Below are 20191 nucleotides of genomic sequence, written 5' to 3'. Positions count from 1 at the left end.
TGCTTGCTACTTGTTCAGCCAACAGTAAAAATTGCAGCCATGCCTGCTTCCAAAGCAGGAGTTTACCCTTGGCTGTCGGGAGGAAGGACGCCAGGAAAGGCATTTGCTGAATTGTAATATTGGAGGCAGCCTTGAAACGACTCTTGTCGTAATTTTGAGCTATATAAATAAACGGAATTGAAACTTGCAGCTTGAACGATTATTACAAAAACTAATAAGAAAATGCACCTAGAAGACTTTTGTGTGTACATGCAAAGCACCGTTTGATGGGACTCGTGTTAACTTTCCACAAATAGATGCTCAAGCTCCCTACAGCATCCAGGAACAAACAGGAACAATGAAAACTGCTGACGAGGAACGCCAGGTTCATACAGGATGAATGCACGAAGACAAAGAAGAATCCAGGCAACCAGAGAGCACGTTTGTAAATCAGGCAGTTTAAAGCCAGATTATAGGCCAACAATGACTCAATCCCTTATGTGCATTGCTGTAATGTGCTGTGAAGAAGAGGATTTATACGTTATTGTGGTGGAAGGCACACCGGTTCCTCCTGAGGCCAGGTGTAATCCTGCAGAGGATTCAGAGACGCCTTCAGCTGCTCTGGGAGATTCAGGAATTGTGATCAGAACCACCTGAGAGAAAACTCATCCAGTCCAATCTGACTGGGGTGGGGGTGGATTGGATTGCCTTAATTATCTTTAATGACTAAATTGTTCCAACTATTTGCTTCATTAGCTCTGGGTTAGCTCTATTAGCACAGAATGAAGCCAGAAACGAGGAGGTAATTGGGAGAGTTAATGAAGGCAACATGACGAGTAACATGCTGAGACTGTCAGAGAGTAAAGAAGCTGTTTAGTCTGAGCTGCAGAGATCTGATTTAAAAGCACATTACCTCCGACAGTGCAGGTTTCTCTCCACTCTCCGCTCACTTTTACCCCCGAGAGCTCTGGGTCTTAAATCCGGCTCCAGATCAGAGTCCGATTGTCCGAAGCAGAGCTGAAACTGGGGGATTTTCTTCTCTAAAGACAGATGTTAGAGAAGAAGTGAAAGGATTTTAGCTGTATGGACAGGCTTTAGCTCACCACTGTTCAAAGCTAGCCTCAGGAAGGATGGGCTGCAGTCCAACAGAATTAGGAGTAAAAATCTGTGGCGGATCAAAGATGGAGGCATTCCTCGTATTTAAGAGAGCACCGTGTAAACTAGCAGCTTGCTGCTCATATTCTGGGTGTCTGTTCTCAGTGACCAGTAAAATGTCCCGAACACCTTCTGTCTTCACTCACATTAATCACTAACACCCTGACCTAACTGGTTTCATCCATTCATCCATGTGGATTACTTAATCTGAAAGATTTCTCTTACAGTGGAAACATAGAAACTATTTTATCTCTTGATGCAGAAAAGGCTTTTGACAGTTAACTGCAAGTTCGTATTTGCACCTTTGCACAAATCTGGTGTTGGAAATTCTCCATAAACCGGTTAAGAACATTATGCAGTTCACCAACAGCACATGTCAGGATAAACGGCCAAACATCAGGTACAGGAGCTTCTGTCTTCAGGGGACCAGACAGGGATGTCCACTCTCCCCCTCGCTGTTTGCAATTGAACCACTAGCAGCAGCAGTCAGGCAAACTGCAGGTATTACAGGCATAAAGGGTTAGAGCACACGTGTCAGACACAAGGCCCGCGGAGCATTTTTATGCGGCCCGCGAGATAATTATCAAAAATATATTAAAACTGGCCCGCTGGCCGATTTTACCGCAAAGACTACAACTCCCATGATGCTTTGCGGGGTCAGCGTGGAGCCGACGCGCCCCCTCCTTTGTGTTTTTTCAGCGCCTGCTGCCGGTCTCTGCAGCTCCGCTGTCTCGGACAAACTAAACACTCCTCTCACTCAGCGCCGAGTTCTCTCAGCTGTTTTCTGACGTTGAAGCCCAGAAACGGAGATTCTAGCTGCTCAGTAATGTGTTCACGACTGAAAGAGAAAGTTTTCCAACTAACGTCCAGACAGAGCTGATATAACTCCAGCGAGCAGCGACACGCTCAAACCAGCACGGCTCTGTGGTTGTGTTTCCTCCCCGACACACACCGACGTGGTCAAGCTGCTCAGACATGTTCATCAGCACAAACCTATGTGAGCACCTGTTGTCATCTAATGTTGTCATTATTATGATGAAGATGAACAAAACAACAGGAGTCTCCTCCTCAGCTCAGATCAGCCCCATGATGCAGGTATCTGGCTGGAACAGGTGAGCATCACAGTAAACCAGTGGAGCAAACTGAGCTTTAAATATGTTGGTTTGATGCTCTTTTTCTGCTCCAAAACATGAAAGTTAACAGGTGAGATGTTGCATTTTCATTTAAGATAAAATGATATTTTTATTTTGTTGTTGGCCCGTGAGAAAAGATTTAACCTACAGTAAACAGGAAGTGGAAAGGCTGCAGATAGATGAATAGAATAGAAAATCCCTTTATTGTTCCTCAGTGGGGAAAGCTAGACGTCACAGCAGTGATGACACGTATTACAGGAGAAAAAAGGAGAATAAAAAATAAGAAAAATGAATAAACAAGAAAACATAAATCCTGAATAGATTCATAAAATGCTGATTATACCACAAGTAATGAATACCACTTATGCCTTTTATTTAAAACAGACTTGCTCGTGTGTCATTTGGTTATTCCACATTTAGTGTTAATGCAGAAATATGTTTGTTTCCAAATTTAAAGGTTCAAAATTGCATATATGTTGATAAAGAAAATGTGCTAATTTGCGTCACTTTTTCAAAAATATTAAGTTTGGCCCTCGACTCCGTCCCAGAGTTTCATTTCGGCCCCGTGTGAGTGTGACACCCCCGGGTTAGAGCATAAAACCTTCAGACGGGGGTCTTCCCTGCTGCCTTTAAAAGGGCGGTGGTGAGGCCCCTGTGGAAGAAGAGCAATTTATCTCAGTTTTCACTTTTTCCCTTTTTTTACACATTTGTCTTCTACTAGAATGTTTCACCTTTTTTGTAATTTGAATTGCTTTTTTTCTGATTTATTCACTTTCTTTAACTTTGTACTGTTCCATGTTCAGCGCTTTGGGCTTCCTGACAGGGTTGCGGAAGGCGCTTTATAAATAAAGCTTTGATTGACTGATTGATTGATTTAGATTTTAATGAATTAAACAATTATCGACCGGTATCTTAGAAAAGTTGGTTTTAAATCAACTAAATGATTCTATAAACACTAATAATGTCCTAGAGACATTTCAGTCTGGCTTTAGGGTGAACCACAGCACCGAGACGGCCCTCGGCCCATCATCCTACAGATGATGTGTTATAGCATTTTCAATCATCTCCCTCCTATGAGCTGCTCCTGCCTGGGGGTCGTTTGGTGACCTTGGGGGTGTCCTTCTAGCTGCTTGGGTCTCAGTGGGGTTCTGTGATGCTGCTGCTGTGGGCCCTGCAGAGGGCAGCTAGAGCCTTTTTAGAGAACAATGCCGCCAGTTTGTCACAATGCCAAGCCAGCTTGAGGAAGCCTTTAGTTGTTTATAAGTGGTCAGATCGGTGGTAGTGTGGCGCAGTCGTGTCCTTTTTACAAGGAATTGTGTGATGGCGGTATAAAGGGGGTATGGGGTGGTCTCGGCGATGCCCGGGACATCCGTTTATCTCGTACATAACTTGCTTTTTATTGTGATCGAAACCGTTCTCACTACGCTGTTTTTGACAAGTTGCTCTTAAAAAGATGTCTGTCCTCCACAGTCTATGTTCAGTTTGTGGTGATGTGACCTCTAACAGCACTAACAGAGAGAAGCTCCTGGAGCTCTGCATCGCTCCGGTTTATCATCTCAGCTGATTCTGTTTGCAAATGCAAAACTTACTGCCCCTGTTTACTTTCATTTTCAATATAGTTATGGAGCTCGGCAGTAACTCCCCACGTGATCATCACGCCTCCATCTCTTGTGTCAAGGTTTAGCATTCACAAGTCAGAATTCCCACAATGCCATGCTGCCTTGGCATGTTCATTAGAAACACAGAGGTGGCAGTATAACGCTGATTTGCCTGCATGGTGTGTCTTCTAAATAGGGCTTAGGGGTCTTCTAGCACCTCTGTTCTCAGTTTGCTGCTCATAGTGGGAGCTGGCGTGGTGTGGGGTCTGGGGTGGACAGGGTTACTGTTTTTAAATGTTTAAATGAGTTGTCTCCACGTTATCTGGCAGATCTGATCCATCCTTATGTTCCCTCAAGGAACCTTCGGTCAGCACAGCAAGGACTGTTAGTCGTTCCGAAACACAGACTACAATCTCGAGGGGTTCGTGCTTTCTCGGTGCTGGGGCCGAGGCTCTGGAATGAGCTACCTGCGTGGGTTAAACAGGCCACCACGCTCGGCAAGTTTAAGAGCCAGCTGAAAACACACTTTTATTCTTTAGCTTTTATTCAGGAAGAGTCCCGTTAACTGATGGCTTTGCACTTTCTGCTGCCCCACCTAGATTTTATCTGCATGTTTTTGTTGGTTTTTAAATGGTTTTATATGTTTTTATTTTATTATTATTATTTTTTGCTTATTTCTGCTGTGAAGCGCTTTGTTTGGTCCTTGGACCATGTGAAGGCGCTATATAAATAAAGTTTTAGTAAGTTAGTTAGTAACTGAAAATCTGTCCCGATTGCGTGGTTTCAGACTTGATCGGGATTGGGCATTATTTCCTGATCCGGACTTGTATACAGGGTTCAAATTACAGGAGAGGGAGAGCTAATGTGAACCTGGTTCTCCTGAAGCCCTCACCTTACACACCCAGGGGGGGCCCGAAAAAGATCCAGTTTCTACCTATATTACATTATTAATATGAATCTTAGTGTAGCGCCACTTCTTTTGAGTGGAGAGGCCGAGACAGGCAGACTGCTGACTATTCATGTGCTCAGAATTACAAGGTTTCGTTGTTGTATGTGACAAATCACAACATTAGGAATTTGCTGCTGTACTTGGTGCAAAAAAGAAATAAATAAATCAGAGATCAACAAATATATGAAGTAAGATTGTAATCATGATAAAATAAAAATCGCTAGAGCGACTGGCAAATCATCCGTGCTTTTCCTGCTCAACTTATCGGCTGCATGTGACACTGTCAACCATGGCTTTCTCTTGTCCACACTCTCTAGCATGGGCATCACAGAGAAATCACACGCCTGGTTTGAATCGTACCTCACAGGACGATCATTCAGTGTATCTTGGCTTGGACAATCCTCTACCGAGCACCATCTTGCCACAGGAGTCCCCCAGGGCTCTGTACTAGGACCTCTTCTCTTTGCCATATACACCACCTCACTGGGTGAGATCATTCGATCACATGGCTTCTCCTACCACTGCTATGCAGACGACACCCAGCTCTATCTGTCATTTCCACCGGACGACCACACTGTCTCAGCACGAATATCAAACTGTCTCTCTGACAATCAAAATGGATGAAATCCCACCATCTCCAACTCAACCTCTCTAAAACTGAATTACTTGTCATCCCAGCAAAACCATCCATACAGCACAATATCTCAATCCAGAATGACTTCCTATCTCTGGCTCCTTCAAAGGCAGTTCGAAATCTGGGTGTTGTGATTGATGAACACCTGAGCTTTAAAGATCATGTTGCCTCTGTTGCTCGTTCATGCCGCTTTGCGCTGTATAACATACGGAAGATCAGACCATACCTAACACAACATGCCACCCAGCTCCTGGTGCAATCTGCTGTCATCTCCCGCCTCGATTACTGCAACGCCCTTCTAACTGGTCTTCCAGCCTGTACTGTGAGACCTCTTCAAATAGTCCAGAACGCAGCGGCGCATCTGGTCTTCAATCAGCCTAAAAGAGCACACGTCACCCCTCTGTTCATTGAGCTCCACTGGCTACCGCTAGCAGCACGCATCAATTTCTAACCGCTAACACTAGCATACAAAGTCCGAGATGGTACGGCTCCCATCTACCTGAATCCTCTTGCAAAGGCTTACGTCTCGGCCCGGCCGCTCCGGTCATCACAGGATTGTCGGCTAGCAGTGCCTACACCACGCTCAGGACAATCCAGACTCTTCTCATGCATCGTTCCACAAATGTGGAATGACCTACCAAGCACTGCCAGAACAGCAGCTTCCTTTTCAATTTTCAAGAAACTCCTGAAGACCCTGCTCTTCAGAGAGCATCTTCTAAACTAGCACCCTCCCTGCACCCGTCCCCCCCTCTCTACTGTCCACTCCTTGTTCCCTCCTCTCATGATTGATGTCAAGTTGTTGTTGTTATTGTTGTAGTTAGTCTCAAGGGCAACATGCCGATTATCACTTGTAAGTCGCTTTGGACAAAAGCGTCTGCTAAACACATAAACATAAACATAAAGTGGCAATAATTAGAAAAACAGCTGCTATACAAGACAGCGTAGGTACTAATCAGAGCGGGTCAGCTCAGGTGCAAACACAGCACTGGGTCATGTGACTGAAACAAAGCAGATGGAGTGGGCAGCTGCTCCTGTGGTGGTCTACCTGGAGACTCCAACGTTCCATGGGACCTCTGATTGTCTGGGGCTTGGCTCTCCTCCATCTTCCATGGGTCTTTGGGGGCAGTTCTGTGGCCATTTGCTATTGGATGCACCTGTAGAGAAACCTTACATACACAAGCACGTGTACGCACACAAGTGCTCACGTGGTGCTTTCACAAGAATGGATGGTGTTTTTGACACATTGAGCTATGGTTGGCACTAAATACACCATGAACTAATTATTACTAGGGCTGTAACGGTTCACAGGGGGTGTTGAACCGTGTCGGTTCAGCCTGTTTGGTTCGGCCCACTTGCGTACCATTTTGGTTTATTTTCTCCATTAAATGATGCATTTTTGTTTGTGTGATTTAAGTGCAGCGGATAAAAGTTCCTAGGCAAGTTTCCGCACAGACGCTGTTTTGAGTGACGCATGATGGCTGCACGCGCCCGATCTCTGTTTAAAAGATATGATCTGCCAATTCTGATCAAGGCCTTTCAGAGCGGATCAAACCAGCTGGCTGTTGCTGCTACAGGAGCCATAGAGACGCTGAAGAGAGCGTCGTGTTGCCCCTCCCTCCCTTCTGCTGAACTTCGCCCTGGAACAACTGATGTAAAGTTTTCATCCTACAACAAAAACACGGCGTGGAGGAAGCTCCTTGTTTAATACGAGTTTTACAGAAGAAACTCTGGCCGGTGTCAGGTGTTTTCAAGGCTCGCTGCAGAAATAAAAACAGGAGCATCAACAGTCAAACACAACACGTGTCTGTATGAGCGTGACACTCATGGCTGCACTAATAACCTGTGAAATAACATCATAGATCAGCAGCCTGTGGTGACACCTGGCTCTGCTCGCTATTGGAGTCGCTTCACATATTAAATAAATAAATATAATAATAATATATCGAAAATCTATCGAACCGAGCTCTTCCAAACACTGAACCGAACTCGATTCAAGCGTACCGTTACAGCCCTAGCTCTGACCGTGTGCTTTTCAGCAAATATTGATCCTGTTGTTGGTGCAGAGATCCCGGTTCTGCGGTTTTGTCTCTCTCTCTTTCTGCAGGTCTATCAGCAGATTCTTGTGCGTTCTTCGTTTATTTGTGTGAACTCCCCCCTCCTCTTCCCCTTTCTCTTCCACTTCTGTCCCGTTTCCGTTGGAACAACCTAAACTTTTCTGATATTTGCACCCAAACGCTCCACCTGGGAGTAAAACTGCGTTCGGCACTCAGACAGCAGCTCCCATTACTTTAGAGCACTAAATCACCAACGCCTGATTCACCAGTGAAACGACAAAAAGTTGTTTTTGACTAATTTATGAATAAAAAATCCCATCAGGTTCAAAGCAGGAGGAGGTTTGTTGTTGTTGTTGTTGTTTAGAACAGAACCAGTTTTTTTTCCAGAATCAACAAACGGTCGTGTTTGCGTGAAATAATCTGATGAACCAGAGAACAGATTCACCACAACAGTCGGGGTATTATGGGATGTTCAGTGCCCAGCATAAGTGAGTACACCCCTTTTAAACAGTACGATTTAATCAGCTCAAAGAACTAAAGAAGAATTCCCAGGATTTCCACTAGGCTGCTTTATTGTTTAACTCATAACATGAAACTAAGGTTCGGCTCCACGAGTTCATACGGATCTGGGCTCAGGTGTGCTGCTGGAGCTGCAGGTGACAGCCAGGAAACGCTGACCTTCCCAGGATGATCTCCCTGGTTCAGACCAAAAGAGTGAGATTTTCCTCCCGTCTTCTCTGCCACTCTCCTTGGTTTTCCTCCTCTTCTCCAACACACAGGCGGATTAAGGCAGAGGGCTTTTGTTTAGATAAAGCGAAGGATTAGGGAGAGATTTGCCCCATAAAGTTGTGGGCTTGATGGGCCTTTTATCCCTGCATGCCCCTAAAGCTGTGTTGCCTCGGGATTAAGAGCATACAATAGGGCCCCTTGTGCTGAGGGACCCGGGCCAGAGAGGGGAGAAGACGGAGAGGCCAGAAGAACCGAGAGATTGAGACAAGGGAGAACGGAGAGCAAGAAGAAAGAGAGATGGGAATGAAGGGAGAGAAAAAGAGAGGGAATTATCCAGCGTTGAGAGGAAACTTGACAGGTGGAAAACTTTTAGAGGAGGGATTTACGGAGGAGATTCTGAGATCTTGTCACCAATAAAAGGATTTGAGGTGCTGACAGGAAAGCTCCAGCCTTTAGATCCAGCAGCTAAAGGAGAGGAGAGCTGCTGCTGCAGGGTCTGAGCTCCGGCTCCTGGCTGAACTGCTGTTGTTCCTGAGGTCCCTGCAGAAGTCACTTTAGCCCACGAATCAGAATGATTAATGGCTGCAGGAACAGATGCGGGAATACCCTTGAATGGTGAAGTCACAGAAACACCATTAAGAATATTAATCAGCTATTAGAGGAGAAACTTTAGAGTCCGCGCGCTAAAACTTTCCAAACGTGTCCGCGTGCGTGTGCGCGTGAGGATCGGGGAGTCCTAAGCGCTTCAGACGCGCTGGGCAGCCCCCCAGCTTTAGGAGAAGCGCTTTCTCGCTTTAATTGCTTTAGAGATGGTGCTCAGAGAGAGACAGAGGCCAGATTTACCTCCCGTTTCAGTTCCCGTTTCCACCGGTTCACACGTTAATCCCGTTTCTGTCCCGGAGAGACCAGTCCGTTTTCCTGGGAATGAAACCACCTGTACTGGGAGGCACGACTAGCATCATCATCATCATCATCATCATCATTATTATTATTATTATTATTTTTTTATTATTATTATTAATATTATATTTAATTATTATTATTATTATTATTATTATTATTATTATTATTATTATTATTATTATTATATTATTATTATTATTCTATTATTATTCTATTATTATTATTACTAGTATAATAATTATTATTATTATTTTTACTAACATTATTATTATCATTATATTATTATTATTATTATTATTATTATTATTATTATTATTATTATTATTATTATTATTATTATTATTATTAATATTATATTTAATTATTATTATCATCATTTTATTATTATTATTATTATTATTAGTAGTAGTAGTAGTAGTATTATTAATATTATATTTAATTATTATTATCATCATTATATTATTATTATTATTATTATTATTATATTACTATTATTACTAGTATAATAATAATTATTATTATTTTTACTAATATTATTATTATTATTATATTTAATTATTATTATCATCATTATATTATTATTATTACTAGTACAATAATAATAATAATAATTATTATTATTACTAATGTTATTATTATTACTGTTGTTGTTATCATGAACAACCAGCCAGAGCCCAACAGTATAAACGGCTCACACTGACTGTAAACCGCAGACAGGCGTTTATTAAGCCCAACACACTAACAGCCTAACCCTCTCCTCACTTATCACATCATCTTTCATCAGAAAAAAAACTTCTGATTTTTAATCTTTGGTCAAACATTTTGCGAGATCTCTGCGTTTTACTAACGCGTTAAATAAAGCCTGTTGCCCGGACAACGGAGGGCGTTGCGCGGCGCGTGCACCGGGCTGCGGTAAAGGGCCCAAAGCTGTACCTTCATGGCTCTTGGACCTTCCTTCGCTCCTGGACGGAGAAGAAATCCTCCATGAGGAGAAGGCCGTTATCCTCTCACCCAACCCCAGCAGCCGCAGCTGCTCAGAGGGGAAACCGGGAAGCTTCCCGTCTGGGACGGATGGGACAGGGTCACACACCTGGACAGGTAAATGGTACGTCATCAGACTCACAAGATGCTCACCCGTCCCTTTGGTCACGCGCTGCTGTTGTTTATCAGCGCAACTAATGATTGCTAGCACAGAGAGCCAATCAGGTGCCGGGTTGACCCCCGCGGAGCGCTCTTTAAAATCCCTCCGCGGGGCTCACGCGCTCCAGCAGATGACGGCTCCCCTCAGCTGCGCGTGTCGCCACCACATCAAAGAGGTGAGGAGCGCGAGCCAGCGAGCGGAATCAGAGTGATTTTTTTCACCGGTCGGTGTCCTCAACACCGGACCGAGGCCCCTGGAGAAGGCTCCGGGAGGACCGGAGACCGGGGCAGGTCGGCAGAGTCCCGAACCAGTCCAGGAGAGTCCAGAACCGGTCAGAGAGAGTCCCGAACCAGTCCAGGAGAGTCCAGAACCGGTCAGAGAGAGTCCCGAACCGGTCCAAGAGGGTCCAGAACCCGGGCTTCCAGGATAAAAAGGTAAAAAACGTGATTTTGTTTTAAATCTCTTCTAATATTTTGGACTTTTAATCAAACGGAGCAGCTCTGAAGTTCACTGGATGAATAAAGAAATAAACATTTAGAGGAACTTGGTTCCGGCTAGTTTAATTCAATCAGAAATAAGAGAATCAAACCGAACCGAGCCTCTAAAACAGGCCAGCACGTGTCCTGAAGCTGACCGAGTCTTCAGCTGAACATGACAGGAAATTAAAACTTGGTGTTTGAACTCATTCATCATTTCTGCGCTCTGACTGAAAGCGTCCGGAACCAGCGCCGGTTCGAGCCGGCGGGCAGATGGGAATCAACATTTTCCCCAGTTTATTGGGATGAGAGTCGCGCGGAACGAGACGCATTTTCATAATGACGGTTTGATGAGTACCGAGCCGGTAGCCGGGAGGGCCCAGCAGCAACCGGAGCCCGGAGGGCAGCGGGCCGACACCGGCTCTCATCCGGGCTTTAAGCTCCAGCTGGAGATGTTTTTTTTTAAATTGTCAGGGTCTGCAGTGGTATTAATAATAATAATAATAATATTATTATTATTATTATTATTATTAGTAGTAGTAGTAGTAGTAGTAGTAGTAGTAGTAGTAGTAGTAGTAGTAGTAGGAGGAGGAGGAGGAGGAGTATAATTATTAATAATAGTACTGACAATTGCTATAGCCAAATAATACCTAAGTTATTATTATTACTATTATTATCATTAGTATTAGTAGTAGTAGGAGGAGGAGGAGTATAATTATTAATAATAGTACAGATAATTGCTATAGCCTAATAATACATAGGGTATTATTATTATTATTATTATTATTATTATTATTATTATTATTATTGCTATTATTATTATTAATATTATTATTATAGCCTACTAATATCTTGGTGGTTGTTATTATTATTACTAGTAGTAATATTCATATTAATAATATAAACATAATAATAATAATAACCTAGGTATTATTAAGTATAATAATAATAATAATAACCAAGTTATTATTAAGTATAATAATAATAATAATAATAATAATAATAACCAAGTTATTATTAAGTATAATAATAATAATAATAACCAAGTTATTATTAAGTATAATAATAATAATAATAATAATAATAATAACCCAGGTATTATTCATATTATTATTGTAATACGTGATGATTCATGTGTATTTTTCTATCATCCAAATGACTCAAGGGGAAAAGTTCCGGTCTGGTCCGGTAATAATATGCGCGGACCCACGGGACTCGGTACCACCCAGCCAGTCCCGCCCGTTCGTGTCAGCCAGGATGATAAATGGAGCACCCCCCCCCCCCCCCCCCCCCCCCCCAGTTCGAACCCATTAGCGCCTCCATTAGCGGAGAGTCAAGCGGGGATCAACACGCATGTTTCCTTTGCTTCAACCCGCAGAGGAGCCATGCGTCACTGCCCCGCGTTGCCCCAGGGTGTGTGTGTGTGTGTGTGTGTGTGTGTGTGTGTGTGTGTGTGTGTGTGTGTGTGTGTGTGGGTGTGTGGGTGTGTGGGTGGGTGGGGGGCATCAGAATCAAACACTTCGGGGAGTAAAGTAAATGTTTAGCGACGCACCTTCTGTCCGGGAGAATTAACCCTCCATCACGTTCATCAGCCGAGACACCGCTTAATGGAAACAGGCACCGCAGGCGTCACACGCACGCGCGCGCCTGGTGTGTTCCGGATGAAACTGTTAAATAGGGAAATAAATGATATAGAAAGATGAATAATAATAATATGTATTATAATTATTAATTATTCCTGCCCTGACTGGTAGCCGTAAACACCTGAAAGACCCGCTCCAGCTCCAGGTTGACCTGTTCCTGCCATGGGCGGCTCCTGGAAATTTTACCAGCAGTTTCAGTCGGTGGGGGTGGGGGGTGGGGTCCAAACTTCCTAAATCCAGTGCAACAAAATGAAGTACAGAAAAAGGTGAACATTTTAATCCTACCTTTCATATGACAGCGCCACACAAACCACGCTGAGCCCCAATTCCCCGGCGTTCTGTCAGAACAGCTTAGAGCTAAAATAACATCACATTCTGCCAACTGGCTCTAAAACAATTCATATGTAAATATTTTGCATATTTATTACAATATCTCATTTTTCTGCTGCTTCAGTGCTGCAACAACGTAATATTAATACGACATGATAATCCCTTGTGTTTTACAGCGTTGTTAAAGCTTCAGATTATTAAGAATGCTTTGTTTCAGCTGTGAGATTAGTCGATGGGATCAATGAAAAACAACGTTTGTCACGGACTCCATGGAAACTTTCAGAGAATCCACAATAAGTGGCTCTTAATCGGTTTTGTTACTGACAGACTTTTGTGGGTTTAGAAGGAAGTAGATGAGACGACGTGTCTGATAAAGTAGTTCTTCATCTGATAATATTAGAACGTGTCAGTCATGTCTGAGGGGCTTTTACAAACACGGTATATCTAACGCTCCTGGAGAGGGTAGGAACTACACAGATGTATAAATATGACATGTGTGTAAGTTTCATACAGGTAAAAACGTGTAGCGGAGATAAATCTACCTACATTTTACTTTGTTTTCTAGTCTTTATTGAACTATTTCCTGTCCTGTCTGTCTCTCATCTTCCTGCATCTCCTCTAAACTCTCCAGAAAATCTGCTGCCTGGATTCTTACTGTTTCACCTCATCAGTTACTTCTGAGCAGATCAAAGATCTCCTGACCGCAAAGCGGAGTCGATGCTGCATCAGTGAGGTGACATCACCGCAGCACACGATGAGCGGAGCGTGTCAGGAACGATTGAAAGACAGAGTACCAGAAGACATGAACGATCGTGTGTTAATTATAGTTTTTTGGTTGCACCACTTTGAGAATGGACCGTGGCCTGGATGCAGCTGCCTGGAGCACACCTCAGCGCTCTGCCGCTCTCGATGCTCTCCGCTAAAAAGAACCCCGGTAGCTGAGAGTCCATAAATGATGTGATATAGGTGGGAACAGTTTCCCGGCTCTCTCGGCATATGCTAGCCTAGTGAACTAGACCAAACTCTTGTTTTGCAGAGAATGGTCTAGGCATGCGCCACTGGAACCTCTGCAGCTCCTACCAGGACTCTGGCTAGCCAATCACAGCTCTCTAGAGGGGTTTCAAACACATAAAGAGCTGTGATTGGTCCATAATGGTGGGCCAATCATGGTGCTCTATCTGCTTAGTGAACAAATCACAGAGCTTTATCTGCTTTTTGGGCCAATCAGGGCACTCTATATGCCTGGTGGGTGGGACGATGCAACAGAGTGAAACAAGAGGATGTCACATTCATTGTCCAGTAGACAACGGTAGAACCCGCCCCACAACCGAGAGCCGCCAATGGAGCGTGGCCAGACTAATAATACATTTATTTAGTCTGGCTTGCCAGGCTAGGTCCAAGCCCGCCCCCCCCCCCCCCCCCCCCCCCCCCCCCATGTCCGGCCTCCTGGTTTGATGCCAGCTCCGGCTTTCTCCACGCAGTTTATGGAAGATTCAAACACGAAACGGGAGACTGTCTTAAATGCGAGACAGACCCTGGTCATGCTACTCTCCAGGCCAGCGTGCACGCGGGGTGTGGGGTGGGGTGAGGGTGGGGGTGCGTTAAAGTGTTGGGGTTGCTTGGCCCAATAGCTACCGCCTGGCGCCGCCCATTGTTCCTGCTCCTGGGACGCTTGGTGTGATGGACGGGAAACACGCGGGGCTGGTACAGACGTCATTAACGGAAACCGAATTAAAACTATAAAAATGAAAAGAAATAAAAATGTCAAATATCCTAAAATCAGAAAGACAACAAAAATGTAGAATTCAAGTCAATCTGGGGTCCGTAAATAAAAACGTCCACACACGTGGACCCAGGGCCGGGTCAAAGGTCAGACTCAATCAGGTTAGAAGTCAGAGAGAGTGTGTGTGTGTGTGTGTGTGTGTGTGTGTGTGTGTGTGTGTGTGTGTGTGTATGTGTGTGTGTGTGTGTGTGTGTGTGTGTGTGTGTGTGTGTGTGTGTGTGTGTGTGTGTGTGTGTGTGTGTATGTGTGTGTGTGTGTGTGTGTGTGTGTGTGTGTGTGTGTGTGTGTGTGTGTGTGTGTGTGTGTGTGTGTGTGTGTGTGTGTGTGTGTGTGTGTGTGCTCCATAAATAACAACGTTAACAAAGACACTGGCGGCCCGCTGCTCGGCCGTTAACACCCAGTCTACCCGTGTGAGCGGAGCTCCGGTGATGGATGCGCTCCGTCACGGTTGGGTACCGGACGCGTGATAATTACTCCAATTAAAAAGTCTTCATAATTAATGGATCGAAAGGAGCCATAATTGGATGTTAATGGATAACGCTTTATTCTTAGTGGGACCATTAAAACCAGATGGTCTCGTGGGATCTGCCCCCCCCCCCCCCCTCCTGCTCCATCTGACCTCCACATCCGGTTCTCTCCTCAGGTGCCCCCCGCCACAATGCAGCACTACGGGGTGAACGGCTACTCGCTGCACGCCATGAGCTCTCTGAGCGCCATGTACAACCTGCACCAGCAGGCCGCGCAGCAGGCGCCCGACTACCGGCCCTCCGTCCACGCGCTCACACTGGCCGAGAGACTGGCAGGTAAGTGCGCGCGTTCAGAGGTCAGAGGTCAGGGGTTCCAGGAGAAAGTTTAAAGGCTGTTTCCTTCATCCTGGAACATTAAAAACCAGAAAATGTAAAGTTCAGTTTTATTTGTTGGATTTAGTCAAGTTTTATATTTAGTTATGCAATTATAACGTCACGTGTTCGTAACTCAGCCTCAGTCCAAACACATCAGCTGTGACAGCTCTTCTTTGTGCTTTTATTTTGGTAAGCTGCTTCTGGTTTGGAGCAGACCAGTGTAACTTTATTTTTTAGGACTTAAACGTTTTAAACATGAAGATTGTTTTTATTTGAGGCTAAAAGTGGTCATGAAGCCGTGAATAAAACACACACACCAGCTCGTTTAGGATGGGATCACTTGTACGTAAACACTCGTTTGGCTTTTATTTTGGAAATACTTAACCCTCCGTCAGGGTCGGCCGGCGCCGGGGGAATAAAACTTGCCGTGTGTTTTCTTTTCCAACGGCTGTGCATTTCAAGACATCATCCTGGAAGCTCGCTACGGCTCTCAGCACCGTAAACAGCGACGGAGCCGCACGGCCTTCACGGCCCAGCAGCTGGAGGCGCTGGAGAAGACCTTCCAAAAGACCCACTACCCAGATGTGGTGATGAGGGAGCGGCTGGCCATGTGCACCAACCTGCCGGAGGCCCGAGTGCAGGTAGGTCCAGGAGGGGCCGGTGCTCTCACATGTCCATGATCTGAGGAAATATTGGAAATATTAAAACGTTAAATAGAAGCAGAAGGTGTTTCATTCATTTCCCAACCTCCTCCATGGCATGTGTCACACACAAACCATCTTCGTATGGCGCCGTCCGCTGCCTAAACAGGAGCCCAAGGCGCTGAACATGGCATTAACTAAAGAGCGGGACACGAAACTAGAAGATAAAAGTCTAAACACCACACGACTGTGGAGCGTAGGGCATGTGGAGGGGAACGCCGTTGTGGGGACCCGGCCAGGAACGGTGGGGTACCTCCTCCTCTGCTCCGTCAACATCTGGATCTGTTTGTGTTTCCAGGTTTGGTTCAAGAACCGCAGAGCCAAGTTCCGTAAGAAGCAGCGCAGTCTGCAAAAGGAGCAGCTCCAGAAGCAGAAGGAGGTCTCTGGTGAAGGAGGGAGTGAGAAGGAGGGCTCTCCTCCCTCCACCACCAACCCACCAGACACCCAGCTTCCTCCCTCCTCCTCCTCCACCCTGGAGACGGCGGGCGCTGTGGGCCTCCCTGATCCTCTGGACATGGAGCTGAACGTTACCTCGGCGGAGCATTCGGGCAGTGACTCGGCCACAGAAGATAACATCACAGATAAGGAGGACAAGAGGAAATGTAACAGAGAGGAGGTGAAGAGTGAGCGAGACGCCTCCTCGCCCTGCAAATGTCTCAGTCCTAAACCAGGTAGGAGCTCTATGTGCACTCAGACTCAGCAGCGCCACACTGACCCGATAGTGATGAGAACTCGTGTGTTTTTCCAGATTCTCCTCTGGCTTCTCCTGCCGTGACGCCCTCCTCCTCCTCCTCCAGCAGCAGCCTGGCTAGTGCTGCTCCTCTCTCTCAGAGCCACTCCTACTCGTCTTCTCCTCTCAGCCTCTTTCGTCTGCAAGAGCAGTTCCGCCATCACATGGCCGCCACCAACAGCCTGGTGCCCTACCCGACCTTTGACCTGGCTGCCCCGTCCTCACTCCCCTACCTGGGGATGAACGTGAACATGCCTGCTGCTCCGCTGGGCTCCCTGCCCTGCCAGTCCTACTACCAGTCCCTGTCCCATCATGCCCAGCAGGTGTGGAACAGCCCGCTGCTGCAGGCCTCAGCCGCCGGCGGACTCAGCAGCCACAACAGCAAGACCACCAGCATCGAGAGCCTGCGTCTGAGGGCCAAGCAGCACGCTGCGTCTCTGGGGCTGGACACGCTGTCCAATTGAGAGGGAACCTGCACGTCCACACTCTGCCCCAGTTTGGGACTCCAGGATCTCACTGGGCTGTGACTGCAGGAGACGCAAACCTGTTGAAAACATCCCAACATGGAACTGATCTGTTAAACATGTTTATGAGAAGATCTTCACCTGGGTCTCATGAGGCACGGATGTGCAGGTCTTCCTGTCTCTTTCTGTCTCAGCGTGTCTCCGCTGGTTTGCCTCGACCTCCCAGGGTTTGCTCGTATCGGCGCCTCCCTTCTGACTCTGGCACACGATCTGTCCGAACCGGGGATATGTCGGACTTGTTAGAAACGTAGCGGTGCCGCTGCGGTGAGTCACCAGAGGAAAACCACGGCCTTGTGTACGGGCGCTGATGTACAGCAACTCATGAAGTGGCTTCAATAACTAAACGCTACATTTCACAACCCTGGACCCAACGAGTCACCACTACAATATTCAGAATCCGATCTAAATGGGTTTGCGATGGTTTCAGGCTACAAGTTTAGCTAACGTACAAATTCAGACTTAGCTAAAAGCAGGTGAGGGGATGCCCAATCTAAAATTATGTCCTTCTACCCTGAAATCCAGCAAAGAAATGATTAAAGGGATTCGCATAATCCCACCGTCAAAGTGTGTGTGTGTGTGTGTGTGTGTGGGGGGGGGGGGGGGTCTGCGCCCCATTTGTTTCTGGGAAGTACTTCATTTCATTTACCAAGTATTTATTAGATACAATATTTATATTTAACTGTTAGATTTATACATTTACAACAGTTTTAAATATACATATTTATTTAATTACACGACTTTTTTATTTACTTGTGTTATTAGGATTTTTCTTTTATGTTCTAAATAAATGTGGATAAACGGTGACTTTTGAAAATCAACACTCCATTTTATTTTCATAGTCAGGTTTTTACTTTACCATCAGCACCCCATATGCTGGTAAACCCTGTACGCTAATATACCCCGTACACTGGTATACCCCATAAGCTGGTACACCCCGTACGCTAGTATGGCCCGTATGCTGGTGTACCCCGTACGCTGGTATACCCCGTACGCTGCTATACCCAGTACGCTGCTATACCCAGTACGCTGGTATACCCCGTACACTGGTATACCCCATAAGCTGGTACACCCCGTACGCTGGTATACCCCGTATGCTGGAAAACCCCATATGCTGGTGTACCCCGTACGCTGCTATACCCAGTACGCTGCTATACCCAGTACGCTGCTATACCCAGTACGCTGGTATACCCCGTACACTGGTATACCCCATAAGCTGGTACACCCCGTACGCTGGTATACCCCGTATGCTGGAAAACCCCATATGCTGGTGTACCCCGTACGCTGCTATACCCCGTACGCTGCTATACCCCGTACGCTGCTATACCCAGTACGCTGGTATACCCCGTACGCTGGTATACCACATACGCTGGTATACCACATACGCTGGTATACCCTGTATGCTGGTACACCCCGTACGCTGCTATACCCCGTACGCTGCTATACCCTGTACGCTGGTATACCCCGTACGCTGGTATACCACGTACGCTGGTATACCACATATGCTGGTATACCACATACACTGGTATACCACGTACGCTGGTATACCACGTACGCTGGTATACCACATATGCTGGTATACCACGTACGCTGGTATACCCCGTACGCTGGTATACCACATACGCTGGTATACCACATACGCTGGTATACCCTGTATGCTGGTTACCCCGTACGCTGGTATACCCCGTATGCTGGTATACCACATAAGCTGGTATACCCCATACGGCGGCATACCCCATACGGCCCAGTGACGAGCTGCCCGTAGCACCGCCGCAGGTCCGGCACCTTAGCAGGTTGCTCCGCTACCAAATATTCTGTAATAATGTAGAAACACTAAGTCAGACCGAACGTCTTGGACATGTTTAACTATAGCATGTATTGATTTCTGTGGACAAGCGTGATTCTGTTTTAGGAAAAGAGAAACCGTGTTGACAACAATGCCGAGACTGAAGAAGGCACTTTGGAGGGAACCGTGAATCAGCAGGGGGTTCAGTGGGATGATGTACGTAACATGCTACACAGAACAGCGCCGCGTTTTCCTCCATGACAACACGAGGCAGGACAGAACCGTGCTGCTTCCTGCTTTGGGGTGACTACGTCTGACGTTGGCAGAGCAAAGGCGCTGCTGCCGTATGTGTGACAGTAAACAGCTGGTTTCCATCTTCTCCTGAAGCAACACGAGTCCTTCTGACTGTTTAGCACCGAGGGAGGGAAATCACAACGTTCACCGTGAAGATCTTAGTCTTCAAATAATAAAACAGATTATTTTTTAATCTAATGTACAAACAAAGATGATGTTTACCAGTGAGGTTGCAGTAAAGTTGTTACGCCGAGGAACTGATGATGTTTGTAGCGCTCACCCTCGGAGCTTCTCCTCACTCTTTATCCAGCATCAGAATCCACCTTCTGAGGTTGGTGGTCGGACTGAGACAGGAAGTGATGGCTCTGTTGTTGTTTCTGACATTGTTCCTCTGTCGTTTCTGTAAATCTGTAAAGTTTCAGTGATGAATAGATGAGTGGAGGAGAGGGACTGTGTTGATTCCTCTGCCGTAGACTTTAACTAGTGCTGTAAAATACCTTCAAATAAAAGTATGCTGAAGACCTGAAGGCTGCTGTTGTTCTAACGGTGGCGATGGCTGCACCCTGACAGCTGGATTAAATGCATCCATGAATCTTGCATCACTCACTCTGAACCAATCAGAATCATTCTTGGTCAGCTTGATCATTCCAGTTGTTTCGATGCAGATGAAACTAATCAGAAGATATCCATCGGCATTAACTCGTTTTAACCTTTAACACCTTCGTAAGAGGTCTTCTTCTACAGTCCTGGGGCCAACCTTCCTCACATCTGCTCCTCAATGATCCTGTGCATGTCTTCTGCCCTCTGCTG

At 45.9% G+C, this 20191-nt stretch overlaps 1 protein-coding gene across 1 annotated transcript; it reads left to right on the top strand.

Moving 5' to 3' along the window:
- The first annotated feature begins 9795 nt into the window (after positions 1 to 9795).
- On the top strand, positions 9796 to 19908 carry dmbx1a (diencephalon/mesencephalon homeobox 1a). The gene is made up of 5 exons (XM_015942178.3): positions 9796 to 10709; positions 15151 to 15310; positions 15812 to 15990; positions 16349 to 16721; positions 16799 to 19908. Exons 2-5 carry the CDS (start codon positions 15166 to 15168, stop codon positions 17242 to 17244), a joined length of 1143 nt encoding a protein of 380 aa, XP_015797664.1. The 5' UTR covers positions 9796 to 10709; positions 15151 to 15165; the 3' UTR covers positions 17245 to 19908.
- The last annotated feature ends 283 nt before the right edge of the window (positions 19909 to 20191 follow it).

Source organism: Nothobranchius furzeri, chromosome 11 (genome assembly GCF_043380555.1).
Source record: "Nothobranchius furzeri strain GRZ-AD chromosome 11, NfurGRZ-RIMD1, whole genome shotgun sequence".
NCBI classification, from domain to species: domain Eukaryota; kingdom Metazoa; phylum Chordata; class Actinopteri; order Cyprinodontiformes; family Nothobranchiidae; genus Nothobranchius; species Nothobranchius furzeri.
The sequence above is the reverse complement of the archived record's forward strand: the minus strand, read 5'-3'. Positions and strand labels throughout refer to the sequence as shown.

Excerpts from the sequence above, each read along its gene's own strand:
- dmbx1a (XM_015942178.3), top strand. The coding sequence starts at position 15,166 with ATGCAGCACTACGGGGTGAACGGCTACTCGCTGCACGCCATGAGCTCT. Across the intron at positions 15,991-16,348 it reads TGCCGGAGGCCCGAGTGCAG|GTTTGGTTCAAGAACCGCAG; the intron begins GTAGGTCCAGGA and ends TTGTGTTTCCAG. Across the intron at positions 16,722-16,798 it reads ATGTCTCAGTCCTAAACCAG|ATTCTCCTCTGGCTTCTCCT; the intron begins GTAGGAGCTCTA and ends GTGTTTTTCCAG.